At 54.4% G+C, this 15,793-nt stretch overlaps 3 protein-coding genes across 4 annotated transcripts; 2 read left to right on the top strand and 1 right to left on the bottom strand.

The window, feature by feature from the left end:
• Positions 1-96: 96 nt before the first annotated feature.
• On the top strand, positions 97-1,050 carry Znf593 (zinc finger protein 593). The gene is made up of 3 exons (XM_076863185.1): positions 97-385; positions 610-672; positions 768-1,050. The coding sequence occupies exons 1-3, from the start codon at positions 186-188 to the stop codon at positions 907-909; spliced, it is 405 nt and encodes a 134-aa protein (XP_076719300.1). The 5' UTR covers positions 97-185; the 3' UTR covers positions 910-1,050.
• Positions 1,051-1,378: 328 nt separating this feature from the next.
• Positions 1,379-1,830, bottom strand: Znf593os (ZNF593 opposite strand). The gene is made up of 2 exons (XM_076862379.1): positions 1,786-1,830; positions 1,379-1,528 (listed from the first exon to the last, which is right to left on the bottom strand). Exons 1-2 carry the CDS (start codon positions 1,828-1,830, stop codon positions 1,379-1,381), a joined length of 195 nt encoding a protein of 64 aa, XP_076718494.1.
• A 7,666-nt stretch (positions 1,831-9,496) lies between these two features.
• Positions 9,497-15,573, top strand: Cnksr1 (connector enhancer of kinase suppressor of Ras 1). Of its 2 annotated transcripts, none has more exons than XM_076863184.1 (18): positions 9,497-9,541; positions 9,818-9,859; positions 9,945-10,049; positions 10,630-10,689; positions 10,801-10,869; positions 11,265-11,366; positions 11,446-11,507; positions 11,582-11,655; positions 11,757-11,851; positions 11,930-11,960; positions 12,317-12,489; positions 13,124-13,197; positions 13,320-13,391; positions 13,657-13,730; positions 13,880-13,941; positions 14,035-14,134; positions 14,219-14,400; positions 14,933-15,573. In XM_076863184.1, the coding sequence occupies exons 6-18, from the start codon at positions 11,286-11,288 to the stop codon at positions 15,224-15,226; spliced, it is 1,374 nt and encodes a 457-aa protein (XP_076719299.1). In that variant the 5' UTR covers positions 9,497-9,541; positions 9,818-9,859; positions 9,945-10,049; positions 10,630-10,689; positions 10,801-10,869; positions 11,265-11,285; the 3' UTR covers positions 15,227-15,573. The 2 variants fall into 2 exon arrangements, with proteins under 2 accessions (XP_076719299.1, XP_076719298.1); XM_076863183.2 differs by lacking the exon at positions 9,497-9,541 and adding an exon at positions 9,551-9,610.
• Positions 15,574-15,793: the final 220 nt, after the last annotated feature.

Raw genomic sequence — 15,793 nt, 5'->3', positions numbered from 1 at the left:
TCACGCCTGTCCGCCGCCGCCTGGGGGCGCTGAAGTCGCGGACCGTGCGAGTGACGTCATCAGAAACAGTCGGGCAGGTCCGGCCCCGCCCCCGGGCGTCTCGTGACGTCATTGAGCTTTAGGGAAGCGCGTACACGTGCGGCCCCCTCTCCGCTCCCGGCCCTCTCGTTCCGCTGTCACTGGCCATGGGTCGCTCCCGCCACACAGGCGCGCACCGAGCGCACTCCTTGGCCCGCCAGATGAAGGCTAAGCGGCGGCGACCCGACCTGGATGAGATTCACCGCGAGCTGCGGCCGCAGGGTCCGGCACCCGCAAAGCCCAACCCGAACACAGAGCCCGACCCTGACCTGCCAGGGGGTGGCCTGCATCGCTGTCTGGCCTGTGGGTGAGTCGCGACCGAGTCCAGCGTGGGGAGAGAGGGTCTGTTGTACTGGCTGGGAGCTGTGAGGGCTGGGCCACGCAGGATCTCCTCTCTGGACCAGTGGGTCAGCTCCTCTCCCATCCATCCCTCCAGCCCCGGAGCCTGGCGTCGGGGAATGAGCTAGGGTCAGGGAGACAGGCGTACCTGAGACGTGTCACCTCCTCAGTCTTCTCACCCTCTCCTTGCAGGAGGTACTTTGTGGATTCCGCCAACCTGAAGACCCACTTCCGATCCAAAGACCACAAGAAAAGGTATGAAGGAGTAAGAAGAGTGTTGATGCGTGGGTGTGGGGCATGCAGGGCATGCACTTGGTCAGCTCCCAAGTTGTGTTCTTCTTTTTCCCCAGGCTGAAGCAGCTGAGCATCGAGCCCTACAGTCAGGAAGAGGCAGAGAGGGCAGCGGGCATGGGTTCCTATGTGCCACCCCGGCGACTGGCAGTGCCCACAGAAGTGTCCACTGAAGTCCCTGAGATGGACACATCTGCATGACAAGGCCTGAGGATTCAGGGCAGAGGAGCTGCCTATGGACAGCGGTGTAAGGGCTAGGCTGGGAGAGAGTGTGCCAATCTCGTTGGATTCTGGGTTTGGCCTCCTCTGGGTGCCTGTCCCCCAATAAAAGAACTAGACAAAGGGCTTACCTCTGATTCTAACTTCCAGGCCACATCTGGCTGCAAAGTCCTGCCCTATTAGGAGTCCTCAGCTACCTTCTTCATACAAGGCCCAGGTGTCTACTCCTTCCTTGGTCCAGCTTTGGAAGCTACATCTCTTCCCTCCTTCTGGAGTCTTAGCATCTCACCTGGACCCCAGATGCAGTGTGAAGTGGGGGAGTAGGATAAGATTTATTCTATTCTGCTTCCAATGAGGGCAAGGACTGATTCCTAGAAAAGGAGGTTTTGAGACTGCAGTCTCCTCCCAAGTCACCTACCTCCAAAGCCCAGGTGAGAGGTGGCCTGCTTTGTCATGGGGCCTGTGCTGGCGGCTGCTGTTGCCCCACCATCTTCCAGACCGCATAGCAGGAGCCGCCCAGCCCGAGGACAGCCAGCAGCGTAGCCACAACCCCAGCCAGCGGACTCCGGGGCTCTGCCTTCAGCTTCCCAGCTACCTGCATCTAGGGTGAAGAAGGTGTAGCTGAGGGGTCGATGGAGACTTCTAGGCAGCAGGGACGGTGCAGCTGAGTGAGGGCAGTACGGGCACTATTGCCGCCCCAGGGAGATTCCACCCCAGTCCCTCTCGCTTCACTGCCCATCTGGGTTCTGGCTAGTCAGGCGGCAGGGAACGTGACAGCCTGGCTATTGGGGGTATCAAGGGGAACTGTTGGGAAAAAGGGGTCAGTGGTGCCAGAAACCATCAGTTAGGGGTACTTACCTGTAGTACCCGGAAGTAGCCTGGGGTCAGGCGTCGAAATCGCATGGTGGGAGCCACCGGTCTCCTAGGCGGCCTGTGGGATGCTAGCAGACATGAAGACCAGTGGTGTTCATGGTACCAAGAAGTGGAAATGAGGGTACAAGGGTCTCTGACCTCCCATATGCACAAAAGCCATGCCCTCAGAGGATGCTCACCCGTGACTGGCCTGCTGTGATCTGGCAGGGGGAGGGACCGCTGGATCTTTAAATCTGGTCCCTTCCCCCACTGACTGCCATCCTGCCAGCCTTGGAAGCAGCTGTCAGGAGAGATCAGCATCAGGCCTGAGCAGCACCTCCCCCATTCACCAGGGAGGCCAGGCCAGTCGGCAGGAGTGGCCTTGGCTGCCAGTGCTCAGGAATCCCAGGCACGGGCAGGTACTGGGCAGGTTTCCCTCAGCTCTGTCCAGACCCTATCCCTACCTCAGATAATAGATGCCACCAATCAGGAGTGACAGGGTACATTATTAGTCTTTTAACAGCAGTACATCTTTTCTATTTGGTTTCTATATGATCAACCATATTCAAATGTGCCCTCTTCTTTGGAAGGAGGGCACATTTCACCTCCTTCTTTAAGACAAAGTTCCTGCAAGGACTTCCCTATCCTCAGCTTGGGAACAATAATAAAAAGATCTGTATATATTGATTAAGTTCTCCACAGTATGTTAAAATAGTAAACTGAGGCATGTCAGTCCATGCCTGTAATCCCAGGGATTCAGGAGGCTGAGGCAGGAGGATCTTAAGTTTAAGGCCAGCCTCAGCAACTTTGTGAGGTCCTTAGCAATTTAGCAGGACCCTGTCTTAAAAACAAAAAATAAAAAGGGCTTGGGATTTAGCTCAGTGGTAAGTGTCCCTGGGTTGAATTCCAAATACCAAAAGAAAAGAAAAGAAAAGAAATTGGACTGGGTTCTCAACCTCCGCCTGGTGCCAGCTCAGGATAAAGATTTGATGACATCAGGATGGTGGAGACAGATATGTCTGTCACCCTGTATTGAAGGCTCTGTTAGAGTTTACTGGGCTCACCCAGAGTGTCCTGGGGAGGCTGTTGTATAAAGAGGCAAAAATGTTAAAGGAGGATACAGCATGGCCCTAAGGACATAGACATCACAAGGCAGGAAGTCAGTAGGTAAAGGACAAAGCCATAGAAGTGAGGGAGGGCCACAAATTCTGAACCTACTCATTCACAAGTGGAAGGAGGCAAGGCCTGTGGGAACCTGTCCTCCTTGCAGGAAGTAGCTGCCATTCCCCTCTTGCTGATACCAAATGTGAAGGTGGGAGGGGGTCCTCAGAGCTGGCCAAGTTCCAGAGAGACCGGAGATCTCAATTTGGATATGAAATTATTCAATGAGGACAACTAACACACACATGCTACACTGCACGGGCCTTCCTTGGGTCCACTGGGATTCAGACTGAGCTACAGGAAGGATATCTATAGGCTTTGAAGGCTGGGTGTCGGGCACTAAAGATAGAGATCTTTTAAAAATTATATATATGGGCTGGTGATGTGGCTCAAGTGGTAGCGCGCTTGCCTGGCATGCGTGCGGCCCGGGTTCAATCCTCAGCACCACATATAAACAAAGATGTTGTGTCTGCCGAAAACTAAAAAATAAATATTAAAAATAAATAAGGAAATAAAAAAATAAAAATTATATATATACATGCATACATACATACACACACACACTCATACATACTGGGGATTGAACCTACTATCTTTCTTATCCCCGCATCCCCTCCCCTCTCCTCCTTTACTTCCCTCTGCCTAATCTAAGGTAATGCTATTCTTCTCTAGTGCCTCCCCTCCATTGTGAACTAGCATCCGCATATTAAAGAAAACATTCAGGGATTGGCTTATTTTGCTTAGCATGATATTCTCCAACTCTATTCATTTACTGGCAAATGCCATCATTTCACTCTTCTTTAAAGCTGAGTAATATTCCATTGAGTACATATACCACATTTTCTTTGTCCATTCATCTATTGAAGGACACCTAGGTTGGTTCCATAGTTTAGTTAGTGTGAATTGAGCTTCTATAAACATTGACATGGCTGCATTACTGTAGTATGCTGATTCTCAGCCTTTTTAAAATCTATTTATTTTTCATTTTGAGACTGAGTCTCAGTTGTTGAAGGCCTCAGTATATTGCTGAGGCTGACCTTGAACCTGAGATCTTCCTGCCTCAGCCTTGTGAGTTATAGAAATTGTAGGCACATGCCATGCAACCAAGCCCATGATAGAGATTTTGAAGGCAGCACAGCCAGAGGCAGGTTCTAGGAAGCCCTCCAGGCCCCTTCCCACAGAATTACAGCAATAACAATTAAAATCTACCACATGGGATAGATTTAAAACTATTTAAAGGATGTTTCACACCTCCACTGTCTAAGTGTCCCCCTTTTAAAAGCAGAAAACAGGTACAGCTGGGTGCAGTGGTGCTGTCCTATAGTCCCAGTGGCTCAGAAGGCTGAGGCAGAAGGATCACAAGCCAGCCTCAGCAATTTAGCAGGCCCCTAAGCAATTTAGTAAGGCCCCTGTCTCAAAATATAAAAAGGTCTGGGGATGTGGCTCAGCAGTTAAGTGCAGCTGGGTTCAATCCCTAGTACCACTCCCCGCCCCCAGAAGAAAAGAAACAGGTACAGAGAATTGTAGAAGTTGGACTCATTTATGCTGCACCTGGCCTGGAACTTATTCTGATTCCAAAGTCCTAGGAATCTCCTGGCTTGAAATGATGATGAATACTTAGTGTGTACCAGACATTTTTCTTAGATGAAGGCTTTTATCTGGGCTTCAGAATTCAGGGGATTAAAAAAAAAAAGAATTAAGGGGAATTCATAAAATTGGGTGGTAAAGAAATATATCTATATATTTATTTTCACTAATCTCTAACCAAAATTTGTCATTTTTTCTTTCTTTTCTTTTTTTTTTTTTTTGTACTGGAGATTTAGTCTAGGGGCAATAATTTACCACTAAGCTATAGCCCCAGCCCTCTAAAATTGCAAAGGCTGGTGGCAAATTTGCAGTCCTTCCTCCTGTCTCAACCTCCCAAATTGCTGGTATTACAGACATGTACCACCAAGCCTGGTTTACCAATTCCTTTAACGTGGATTAAAGTAGTAACATTATCTTTGGCTTTGTCATCAATAGAAATTCCATATTTTCATATCAAATTGTAGTTATTGAAATATTTATGTTCACAACTGTTTCACAATCATGGTAATTATTAACCCACTGTTAAACCAGATCTGATGGCACTCTCTATTTCAGACCCTTCTGTGATGTAGCAGCCACTCATTGGGCACCTACCAATGATAATTGGCAGTTCAGAGACCAAATGGTGAATCCACCTGTTCTCATGCTGGTGACCCAGGCTTCTCCATTACTCTTCTGCATCCTCCACCCTGCTTCTTTCATCCTAGTGCTGGGGATTGAAACCAGTAATTTGTGCACACTAGCCAAGTGCTCTACCACTGACTTATGTGCCCAGCCCTTTTTATTTTATTTTATTTTTTTATTTTGAGACAGGGTCTTGGTTAGTTGCCGAGGAGTGTCTTAAACTTGTGATTCTCCTGCTTCACCCTCTCGACTATGCAACCACGCTCAATTTAAGCTTCCTGCTTTCTGTTTATAAACGTGTTATTCTGTCATGGCATGGTAGCATGTGCCTGTAGTCCCAGCTACGGGGGAAACTGAGGCAGGAAGATCACTTGAGCCCATCAGTTCAAGACCTGTCTGGGTAACATAGTGAGGCCCTGTCTCAAAAAAAAAAAAAAAAAAAGTAAAAGTAAAAGCCACATTCTGAGAAAAGGGTCCAATTAGCCTCACCAGATGGAGAAGGGGTGCAAGATAAAGAGGGAGCTAAAAACTTCAGTTGTAAATGTTTGGGAGCTATCTACGCCGATACTCGGCAAGTACCCTCTGAAGTAGAAACTATGAAGTCCAGTTGACAGATCTGGGACTGATGCACACAAGTTAGGGTCAGCCCCAGGTTACAGCACCCCCGCACCCCCTCTTGCTTTGCTACGGTGCGTTTTGCCCCGCTTCTGGCTCCTTTTCCAGGATCCTGCGGGTGTAGGCCCCACTCCGGGACACGAAGCCCATTTGGGGCGGGACTTCAGTCGGGCTCTGAGTCGCCCGAGTCACACCCCCTGGCCGGCAGAGCCCTGGAATGCCAGAGGGCGGGGCAGGAGGCGGACAGCTGGTGGGCCAATGGCTGCGGCGGTGCCTCACCTGCGCGGCCACGTGGGCCCAGGTATGCGGCGGCCCCGCCCCGGCCCAGCCCGGCGCCGCCCCGGGCCGCGACTCCCAGAGCGGAAATTCCTGCGCGGGCGGGCGCGGCGGGCGGAGCCGGGCATGGAGCCGGTGGAGACCTGGACCCCCGGGAAGGTGGCAGCCTGGCTGCGAGGTGGGTGGGGCTGGGGCAGAAGGGGGCCCGCGGGGCGCTAACGCGGCGTCGCGTCGGCAGAAAGTCGGGCGAGGAAAAGGGCAAAACCCGCGGAGTCTGTTAGTCAACAGGTGTTTATGGAGGTCTGCCGTGTCCCAGGTACTGTGCCGGGATGACCGGTGGCCCCGGGGGGCCTCGGGACCAGACGTGGGTCCCCCATCGCCCCTGCATACCAAGAGGCCCCAGGGCGGCGAGGCCATGAAAACAGAGGCGCCCTCTGTCGCCTCCCGCTTCCCTGTGCCCCAGGGCCCAGGGGGCTGTATTAAGTCCATTTCTCAGAAGCTGAACCTGACGCACAGCCAGGAAGTGGTCTGCTGGCTTGAAACAGGAGCGGCCCTGGTGTCATATCCCCCTTTTAGGCTGAGACTCCCAGGGGGAGAAGCAGAAGCCCCAGCCAGACCGAAGTGGGTGACACAGTCCCACTCTGGGGGCTCCCCATTCCAGGGAGAGGCTCCCTCGGCCCAGTGAGCCACAAAGTGCAGACAGACCCAGTGAGAGCCTTCTGTGGGGGCCGCTGGAGTGGGCGGTGAGTCAGGACACCCCTCCCAGGGGGGACAGCCTGAGTGGCCTGGGGACAGGCTCAGGGTGAGCAGCCCACTCAGGACTGGAGCCGCACTGCCAAACTGGGTTTCAGGCCAGCTCCACCACTCACTGGCTCTGTGACCATAGGTCTTAGTTTCTCTGTCCATGAAGTGGACAAAATGAGATAGTCATGGCATGGCTAGCACTTGTAACTCAGTTCTGGGGTCTGCTGGGAGGCAGGTGGTCCAACACACTCACTGTGAAGTTGTTCAAGGATCCTTAGCCAGGGAGCCACAGATTCATGAACTCTTAATACCACTGTGGGCACGAGGGAGCGCTATTGACCACACACCCAAATTCCCCAATGAAAGCCTGGCTCCCACAGGGTGGAATTCCTCCAGAGAGTGAGCAAGCTGCTTATTTGCCCTTGTGTCAGTTTTCCCATCTGTTTAATGGGTATGACTATAGTCCCAACTCCTAGAAATGAGGCAGAGGTCAAATGTGTCAATATATGTAAAGCCCATAAAACTTTTCCTAGCACTAAGTAAGCACTCAAGAGAGAGTTTTCTTATTTTTGAGTGTCTGCCTTGTGTCAGAAATAGGCTGGAGATTAGGGATGGAGGGTTATTTAAGGCCTGGTCTTTGAAGGACCAATGATAGAAAAGACTGATGTTCAAGTACCAGGGTGTGTGGAGGCTCAGGGGACAGTGGGATCAAGAGGAGAGGCTTCCCCACCCAATCTAGGGAGCTGTGGAAGGTATTTGGGGTGCTGTAAGCAAAAGGATATGATGGAACTGGAAGAGCAATCCAGGCAGAAGGAACAGAGCATGTGGGGACCCTGAGGCTAAAGAGTTTTCCAAGGAGTTGGTGCTCTGGATCTGAAGTGTTGAGTTGGAGGGGTTGTGCCACAATCCTGGAAGGACAGGTGGCAGCCTAGTCATGCAGGGCCTTGTAAATCATGGTAGAGTCTGGCAGTAATAATATGATGACTGCTATTTATTGCCTATCTTCCACAAACCAGGGAATGGACCAAGTGTTTGACATATATCATGTCATTTAATACACGAGGTTAGAAGGTAGGTACTTTTGTGTTCCCATTTTACATGTGAAGAAACTGAGGCACAGAGCAATCATTAATCCCGGGTTTCCCTGACTCTGAGTCCCTTGCTCTCATCCTCTTTATTACTAGTTTCATCTTAGGGGAACATCAGAGTCACCTGCACAAACCGCTGGGTCTAGCCCTGAGTGTCTGCTCCAGTAGTTGGGGGCTGAGACCTGGGAATTTGCATTCCTAACAGGTTCCCCAGTGAGGCAGCTGCTGCTGGTCCAAGGACCACCTTTGAAAGCCACTGCCCATACAGTCCTCAGCTACTCAGTGGCCTCAGGTGTGAAATGGACAGAACACAGCCTGAGTCTCAGGGTGTCATTGGGGACAGATGGGAGGGAAACGAGGTCTGCTGGAGTGAAGAACTGGCTGAAAGGTCGTGACCCCTGTTTCCCCTCCTGCCAACCCTTGCTCTGCCGCCAGGCCTAGATGATTCCCTGCAGGACTATCCCTTTGAAGACTGGGAGCTGCCTGGCAAGTACCTGCTCCAGCTCTGTCCCCGCAGCCTCGAGGCTCTGACCGTGTGGCCTCTGGGCCATCAGGAGCTCATTCTGGATGGGGTGGAACAGCTCCGGGCCCTGGTGAGCGAACGATGGCCACACTGATGGCAGGTCTGCCAACTGAGGGGGCGGGCTACTGCCACAGCAGTGACCTGGCCCTTTCTGGCACAGAGCTCTGGGCTGCTGACAGAGAACCTGCAGACCCTGACAGAGCGGCTGCTGGAGGGGACCCAGACCCTCCAGAGCTTAGTCCAAGGCCGCCTGGGGGACTGTGCTGAGACCCCTGCGGATGTGCTCAGCGCAGCTGTGGAGCTGGTGCGTGACGCCCGTGTGCTCCTCTTCTGGCTCAACAGGTACCCGGGTTGGGGTGACTGGTAAGGGGACCCTTCTCATCCTTGGCTTGCTCCAGGACCTGGGAGAGAAGAACAGGCTGGCTCTTGTTCAGACATGGCGGAGCAGTTAGCCTGTCTGGGCAGGGGCGCTGACCACCTGGGTTCCCATCCCGCCCACTTGTTATCACAACAGTCTTATCAACAGCCATTAAATGGAGAGTTCCCTGTCCCCTTCAATAGCTGCTGCTGCTTGTCCTGTAGGTCCCACCTCAAATGTCACCTCCTCTGGGACTCTTTCCCTGTCGGTCATTCTCAGAGCTCTACATCTCGGGCACACATTACAGTCAGAGTTAAGTCATTATTGACATAATGACAGGTTTACTGTCTGTCTCCCCAGTGCCTAGAACAGGGCCTGGTATCTAATAGCTACATGACAAATAAGTCCTGTGCTGACCTCTCTGGATATATCAGTTATCTCCTTTATTCCAAAGCAACACTCATCAGGGTAGGAGCTGTGTATGCTCCCAAAGTCTCAGATGAGAAATTGGCTCCAAGTGGCCCAGCACCGCCCCTGAGCCCCTGTGCCATTCTTCTCCTGCCAGGTACCTCTTCTCCCACTTAAATGACTTCTCAGCCTGCCAGGAGATCGGGGCCTTGTGCGGGGAGCTGAGCCAGGTCTTGCAGGAGGTAGGAGGACAGGGGCCAGGCTTGGCCCAGGCCCGAGACCAGACCAGGCCGGAGCTTTTTATAACCTGTGAATCAGACCAGATTGGGTGTGAGAGCTGGGACAAGAGCGCAGGAGAAGAGGAGGCCCTGCCACTGGGTATGGGGCAGCAGGAGTATGGGGGTCTCCTTGCTGACAGAGAAGCTCAGGGCTCTTAAAGCTCAGGAGGTGGTGGTAGTGGGAGAATGTTTGATGACTTTTGGGGGCCTGGTGTCAAGGGGATGAGACCTTGGGGTTGAGATTTTGAGGCCCTATAAACCTGGGAAGAAGGCCAGAATAGGGGAAGCCGGGAGGGACAGAAGGGACCTGCCCATGTCCTCAGGAGAAGGCAGTCCCCCTCCCCCATGACCCTTACACTCTTCTCTCTGCTTCTAGGACTTCCCAGAGGTCGAGAAGGAAAGGAGAGTCCTGAGGATTGTGAGTCTGTGGGGTGCCTGTGGAGTGCGGAGGGAGCAGGGTGGGCTGGGATCAGGCTCAGCCTCACAACCTGCTCCTTCCCCAGTGCAGCCAAGTGGCCGAGATCTGCCGCAGCATCCTGAGCTGCAGCCCAGAAGAGCTGCTGCAGCAGAGGGCTGTGCTGGAGCAGGTGCAGCTGGAAGAGCCTTCGGTGAGCTCTGCCCTGTCACCTGTCACTTCTGAGCCCTTGATACTTTGGGCCCTGAAATGGGGTCTAGGATCCCCAGCCTCCTATACGGGTAGCTGGAAACCTATCAGGTACAGATGTTAAAACAGAGGTCCAGACAACCTACCTGGGATCTCACCATCATCCAGCACCTTCCCCAGTCCTGAGGGGCTGCATGGCATGGTCTCAGGTGGCATATTCCTGTGTTCTGTGACACAGACCTGGCAGAGACTCAGGGGCAGGTTAGGATAGAGGGGAGAGGACATGAACTTTTCTGCTTTAATCTTAACCAGTTGGGAAAATCAGAGCCCCCAGCCCTGCCCCTCTCCCACCCCATCCCTCTCTCTCCCTTCAAGAAAGTTGCCGAGAATCTAGTACCTCAGAAAGCAGTGACCCCAGCTTCCTACTGGCCCTTTATCAGAGGGTGAAACAGAGGACCAGAGTGGAGCAACAAGCCCAAAGTGACACAGCAAGTTGGAGCAGTATGCTCTTGGGGCCAGCTCTGTCCCCAGTTCCACCCACCTTAGAATCAAGCCCTCAATGACCATAGCCTCTGCCTCTTCAGGGCGTGGAAATCTACACCACCAGTAACTGCTTGCACTTTGTGTCCCGAGTGTGCACCCAGGTGAGAGCACCCCCACCCTGCCAGCTACCCAGCCCTGAGGCCTCTCACCTGCGGCCACGCCAGCTCCAGGCCCCAGGAAAGCTCACTCCTGGGCCCCAATCCCATTTCCAGGTCCCCACTGACTCCTGCCAGCAGGTCCTGCCTGGAGATGAGGTTGTTCAGATCAACGAGCAGGTGGTGGTGAGTGAGGGGGAGGGGGCTGTGTGGAGGGGAGGGGGCTAGTGAGGAAGCCCAGGGCTGGTGGGGAACAGTGGGGGTGCTGTCCCTTGAGGGGAGCAGGGTTGTGGGAGTTGCTTTCTGCGAGATGACCCAGCTCTGGAAGGTCAGGACTGGATCCTAGGTGACAGCCCCACCCACTTTTCAGCTGATCCTTCCCCAGGGTTCTCCCCTGCCTCTGAGGAGCCACCAAGGTGAAGGGCTCCTGGTGGCTTCCTGGAGGCTTCGTGAGGTGAGGCAGAAGCAGGAAGCTCACAGCTCCAAGCGTGAAGGCAGGGGTTGTTGGGCTGCATCAGAGCTCCTACCCAGCTTGATGCCAACCCAGTGCCTCTGCCCCACCCTGCACCCCTGTCCCCTAGGTGGGCTGGCCCCACAAGAACATGCTGAGGGAGCTGCTACGGGAGCCAGCCGGGGTCAGCTTAGTGCTGAAGAAGATCCCTGTGCCAGAGACACCCCCCCAGGTACCTGTCCCCATCCACCCCCACCTGCTTTCAGACCCCTGTTGTCAGCCCCGTCACCCTGTTTCTGGTTGTTCCCCAGACACCTTTGGACTCCCCACACCTGAGAAGCCAGTCACTGGCTCTGGCCCCTCTGTCTCCCAGGTAACAGATCTGCCCTGGGTGTGTTTTCGGGGGGGGGACCATGGACGCATCTCATCTCCCCTTGCTCTCCCCAGAGTCCCATCTGAAGACGTCTTTGCCTTTGACCTGACTTCAGACCCAAGTCCTGAGCCCACCACTGCCTGGACAGGTAGTTTCAAACCCCACCAGGTAGTGGATGCCCCTGGCAAGGTGTCCGAGTGCCTGACTCTGACCTGGATGCTGACACCCTCCCTGCTCCCTCCCTGACAGATTCTACCTCCCTTGACCCCGAGCCCCTGCCCAGCCCCCCTGCCCTCCCAGCAGGAATAGCAGAGACTGCAGGCCCCTCGGGACACCCTGACAAGGTGAGCTCAACGGATCTGCAAGGAGGGATGTGGGCTGAGGGCCTAGACCCTTTTCTAACCCCTATATGGTCCTTTTAGAGTCCTGTCCTTGGTCGGAAGAAATCAAAAGGTACGAGTGTCCCTGACTGGGTGGCATATTGTATCCCTGAAATGAGGAGCTCTTGAAACCTTTGCAGAGCTGGGCAAGACCACCCCTCATACTTCCCACCCAGCCTGTCCTGGAAACAGCTCTTTTCTGGGGTCACACAGACCCGTGCTCCCAGCCCAGACCTCTGTGCCTTTAAGCAAATGGCTTATTCTCTGATTTCCAGTTTCCTCATCTCTAAAATGTAGAGTCCTCCCCACCTCAACAAAAGTGTGGGTTCATATGTCTCGGGGATGCTCATGGTGGGCAAGGGAACCAGTTTGGAGGCTGGAATTCTTTGCCAGCCCCTCACCAACTGGGCTGTGCCATGTTGCTTGCAGGGGTGGCGACGAGGCTGAGCCGCCGGCGGGTGTCCTGCCGGGAGCTGGGCCAGCCAGACTGTGATGGCTGGCTCCTGCTGCGCAAGGCCCCTGGCGGCTTCATGGGCCCACGCTGGCGCCGCTGCTGGTTTGTGCTTAAGGGACACATGCTCTACTGGTACCAGCAGCCCCAGGTAAGACACCACACACACGTGCATAGGTAGCAAGCAAGTCATCTGCTCCCATTGTCACAGGTGGCCCCCAGGCTTTCCCAGGTCCCAGTGTTCCCCTCAGCAGAACAGGGACGGTTTCTCCCAAAATGAGTTAATAAGTGTGTAAAAGCAGTTTGAAAGATCTGGGGGTGGGCTCCCGTATACTCCCGGCAGTGTAGGAAATGTGCTGAGATGTTTGCCCAAGAGATACGTGGGAGAGCCCAGCAGAGGTATCCAGTCCAGCCTGAAGGAGTCCAGAAGCTTCTCTGAGAAAATAATACCTGGGAGTTAGTCAGTTGAAAGGGGGAAAGAAAACTGGGAAGGAACAAAGCATTTGCCGAGCCCAGGGCAATGCAGCAGCCGTGTGTTCCTGTGGGAATCAGTGCAGGAGGGCTCCTCTTTCTTAGCTGTTTCTCTTGGTACCTTTGTTCCCCTTTTCTGGCTCAGAGGCACCATTTGGCTACACCTCCTTCCCTGAGGCCCAGAAACCTAGAGACTTGCAGTTAGAGCCCAGAAAACACTCTCCCCTCTATCTCCCTGAGCAGTCTGAGGGGTGACTAAGGAGCTGCCTGGAGGGTTTGGGGGCCCCACACTGACCCTCTGTGTGATTCCCCAGGATGAAAAGGCTCAGGGCCTCATCAATGTATCTAACTATAGCCTGGAAAGTGGACACGATCAGAAGAAAAAATAGTTAAGTCCTGGGGTGTGACGGGCTGGAGGATGGGAAAAGAAGGGGGGTGGGGGGGTGCGTGGCAGGTGGCTGGGATTCCAGGCCCTGGAGGAGGCTGAGTGATGCTCTCTGCTCCCGGCAGTGTGTTCCAGCTCACCCATGACGTGTACAAACCCTTTGTCTTTGCTGCTGACACCCTGTCTGATCTGAGCCTGTGAGTGCCACCTCCTTTGCCCTACTCCCGCATAGCTCCCAGACTCTGAATGCTTAGGAGCTGGACTCAGGAGCCTGGGTCTAAATCCAAGCCCTCTGGCAGTGGCTGGTCTAAACCTCAGTTTCATCATCTGTAAAATGGGTGAATGAGAGTTCCCACCTCTTCCAGTTAGTCTGAAGATTAAAAGATGATGTTGATATAAATCCCCTGATATAAGAAGGCCTCAGTGAATGGAAACTCCTGACACCTGTTTGTTCCTCCACAGGTGGGTACGCCATCTCATTACCTGCATTTCCAAGTATCAGTCCCCAGGAAGGGCCCCCTCAGCCCGAGAGGAAGGTAGGTCTCTCACAGGGGTGGGAGGAAGAATCAGGTCTCACCTGAGCCTCTCCTGTTCCTGGTTTGGGGGCCTTGAACTTAAGGCCCCCAGCCTCCTCCCTGGCCTTCCCAAACCCTGTGGGTTCCTCACCTGCTCCCCACCACCCTAGACTGCTACAGTGAGACAGAAGCAGAAGACCCTGATGACGAGACTGCGTCCCGCTCAGCCTCGGTGAGTAGAGGACCACTTCCGGTCGGAGATGGAGGGAGAATAGCTGGACACGGGGCTCAGGATGTGGCTCTCTCTCCTTTTACCCTGCCTCAGCCCAGCCCATCTCAAACTGGGAGTCCACTCCATGGAGACATGTCACCTGCGGCCTCCCCGACCCAGCGCAGCCCCAGGACCTCCCTCGGCCCTCCAGCAGGTGTTCACTTGAGTTGGGAGCTGGGCATTGGGCACTGGGTGGAGGGCTGAGGGCATAGCCTCATCCTGCTCCCTGCTCCCACAGACAGCAGTGAAGGGGCACTGGAAGGAATGGTACGGGGACTAAGGCAGGGTGGCGTGTCCCTGCTGGGGCAGCCACAGCCCCTGACCCATGAGCAGTGGCGGAGCTCTTTCATGCGGCGCAACCGAGACCCCCACCTCAATGAGCGAGTGCACCGTGTGCGGGCTCTACAGAGCACACTCAAGGTCAGCTGGGGGCACTGGGCACGGCGAGGAGGGCTGTGGGCTTCAGGCTGTTCCTGGCCGAGCTCCACTCTGGATTTGGCCTGCAGCCTCAGCCCTGGGTTCCTGCCTCCAGCTTTCTGACTCCTCGGGAACTTGGCTCTGGGCTCTGAGCTCTGGCGGCCGGACTCAGGAACTCAGTTCTGAGCTTGGCCTAGCTCTTTGGAGGGGGGCGGGGGTGGAATTAGGAACTGAACCCAGGGCCTCTTGCGTGTTAGGCGAGTGATCTACCGCTGGCCACATCTCCAGTCCCCAGCCCCTTGGGCTTAGCTCTTAACAGTGGGCTCGGTCCTCGGCTGTAGGGTCCATTTTAGACTCAGCTGTGGACTGGTCCAAGTTCTAGGTCTAAGCTGGGGTTTGAAATCTTACCCAGGCTTCTCGTGCCTGGCTGACCAGGTGCAGGGTTCTAGGTACAGGACTCCAGAGTTAGCTCTGGGCTTGGGCTCTGCTGCTGCCTTGGATGATCATGGCTCCTTACCCACTACTCCCATGTCAGGCAAAACTGCAGGAACTGCAGGCCCTGGAGGAGGTGCTGAGTGACCCCGAGCTGACAGGAGAGAAATTCCGCCGGTGGAAGGAGAAGAACCAGGAGCTGTACTCAGAGGGCCTGGGGGCCTGGGGGTTGGTGCAGGCTGAGAGCAGCTCCCAAGCTCTGACCTCTGACTCCAGAGCACAGTCCCTCCAACCCCTGTCCTCTGACCCTGAGGAGCCCTCCCATCTTTGCTCCTTGACCCAGAGAGCAACCTCTGACCTCCTGACCTCTGACCCTGGTCAGAACCCCAGCTCCTAACCTTTGGCCCTGAGGACCACCTCACCCCTACTGCTGACATGTCGACAGCAGCTTTCTGGGTTCTTTTCAAGGCTAGAAGCAGTGCTAGGCAGGGTCTCTCGCCAAGCTGACCCCTCTGCCTAGGCCTCCACCATTTCTGCTCCTGTCTCCCCCGAGTCGGGGGAAGTGAGCTTTGTGTCACCTCCTCCCTTAGAAGAAGAAACTCTCCTCCATATTCAGGCCTGAGGGGCACAGTCTACCCGACCCCTTTCCCTCAGCAGGGCACCCTTCCTGATGCCAGGTCTGGATGAGTGTTTATTTTACATAAGAGACACTTCTCCAACCAAATAAAGTTAATTTCTTGAAAATGAATCTGTGTGTACCTTTACTCTAGAATAAGGAGTCTGCTTCTCAGAGGGGTCTGGGATGGCTCTCCTCTGGAGGGTGGGTGACACCCCCCCCGACAGCCCATTGGCCTGGGCTCTGTACCTGAAGCTCCTGCCCACCAGGGTGACGGGCTCTACTCCATGATTAAGAAAGGCTCCTACTCACATCCATCCATCCTTAGTCCTTAGGAGGCCAGAAGAG

Source organism: Callospermophilus lateralis, chromosome 7 (genome assembly GCF_048772815.1).
Source record: "Callospermophilus lateralis isolate mCalLat2 chromosome 7, mCalLat2.hap1, whole genome shotgun sequence".
In the NCBI taxonomy this organism is placed as follows: Eukaryota; Metazoa; Chordata; class Mammalia; order Rodentia; family Sciuridae; genus Callospermophilus; species Callospermophilus lateralis.
This window is presented reverse-complemented; position numbering and strand designations above follow the sequence as displayed.

Excerpts from the sequence above, each read along its gene's own strand:
- Znf593 (XM_076863185.1), top strand. The coding sequence starts at position 186 with ATGGGTCGCTCCCGCCACACAGGCGCGCACCGAGCGCACTCCTTGGCC. Across the intron at positions 386-609 it reads CATCGCTGTCTGGCCTGTGG|GAGGTACTTTGTGGATTCCG; the intron begins GTGAGTCGCGAC and ends CTCTCCTTGCAG. Across the intron at positions 673-767 it reads TCCAAAGACCACAAGAAAAG|GCTGAAGCAGCTGAGCATCG; the intron begins GTATGAAGGAGT and ends CTTTTTCCCCAG.
- Znf593os (XM_076862379.1), bottom strand. The coding sequence starts at position 1,830 with ATGCGATTTCGACGCCTGACCCCAGGCTACTTCCGGGTACTACAG. Across the intron at positions 1,529-1,785 it reads GCTACTTCCGGGTACTACAG|ATGCAGGTAGCTGGGAAGCT; the intron begins GTAAGTACCCCT and ends TCTTCACCCTAG.
- Cnksr1 (XM_076863183.2), top strand. The coding sequence starts at position 9,560 with ATGGGGGTCTCCTTGCTGACAGAGAAGCTCAGGGCTCTTAAAGCTCAG. Across the intron at positions 12,490-13,123 it reads ACTGGTACCAGCAGCCCCAG|GATGAAAAGGCTCAGGGCCT; the intron begins GTAAGACACCAC and ends GTGATTCCCCAG. Across the intron at positions 13,942-14,034 it reads CTGCGTCCCGCTCAGCCTCG|CCCAGCCCATCTCAAACTGG; the intron begins GTGAGTAGAGGA and ends ACCCTGCCTCAG.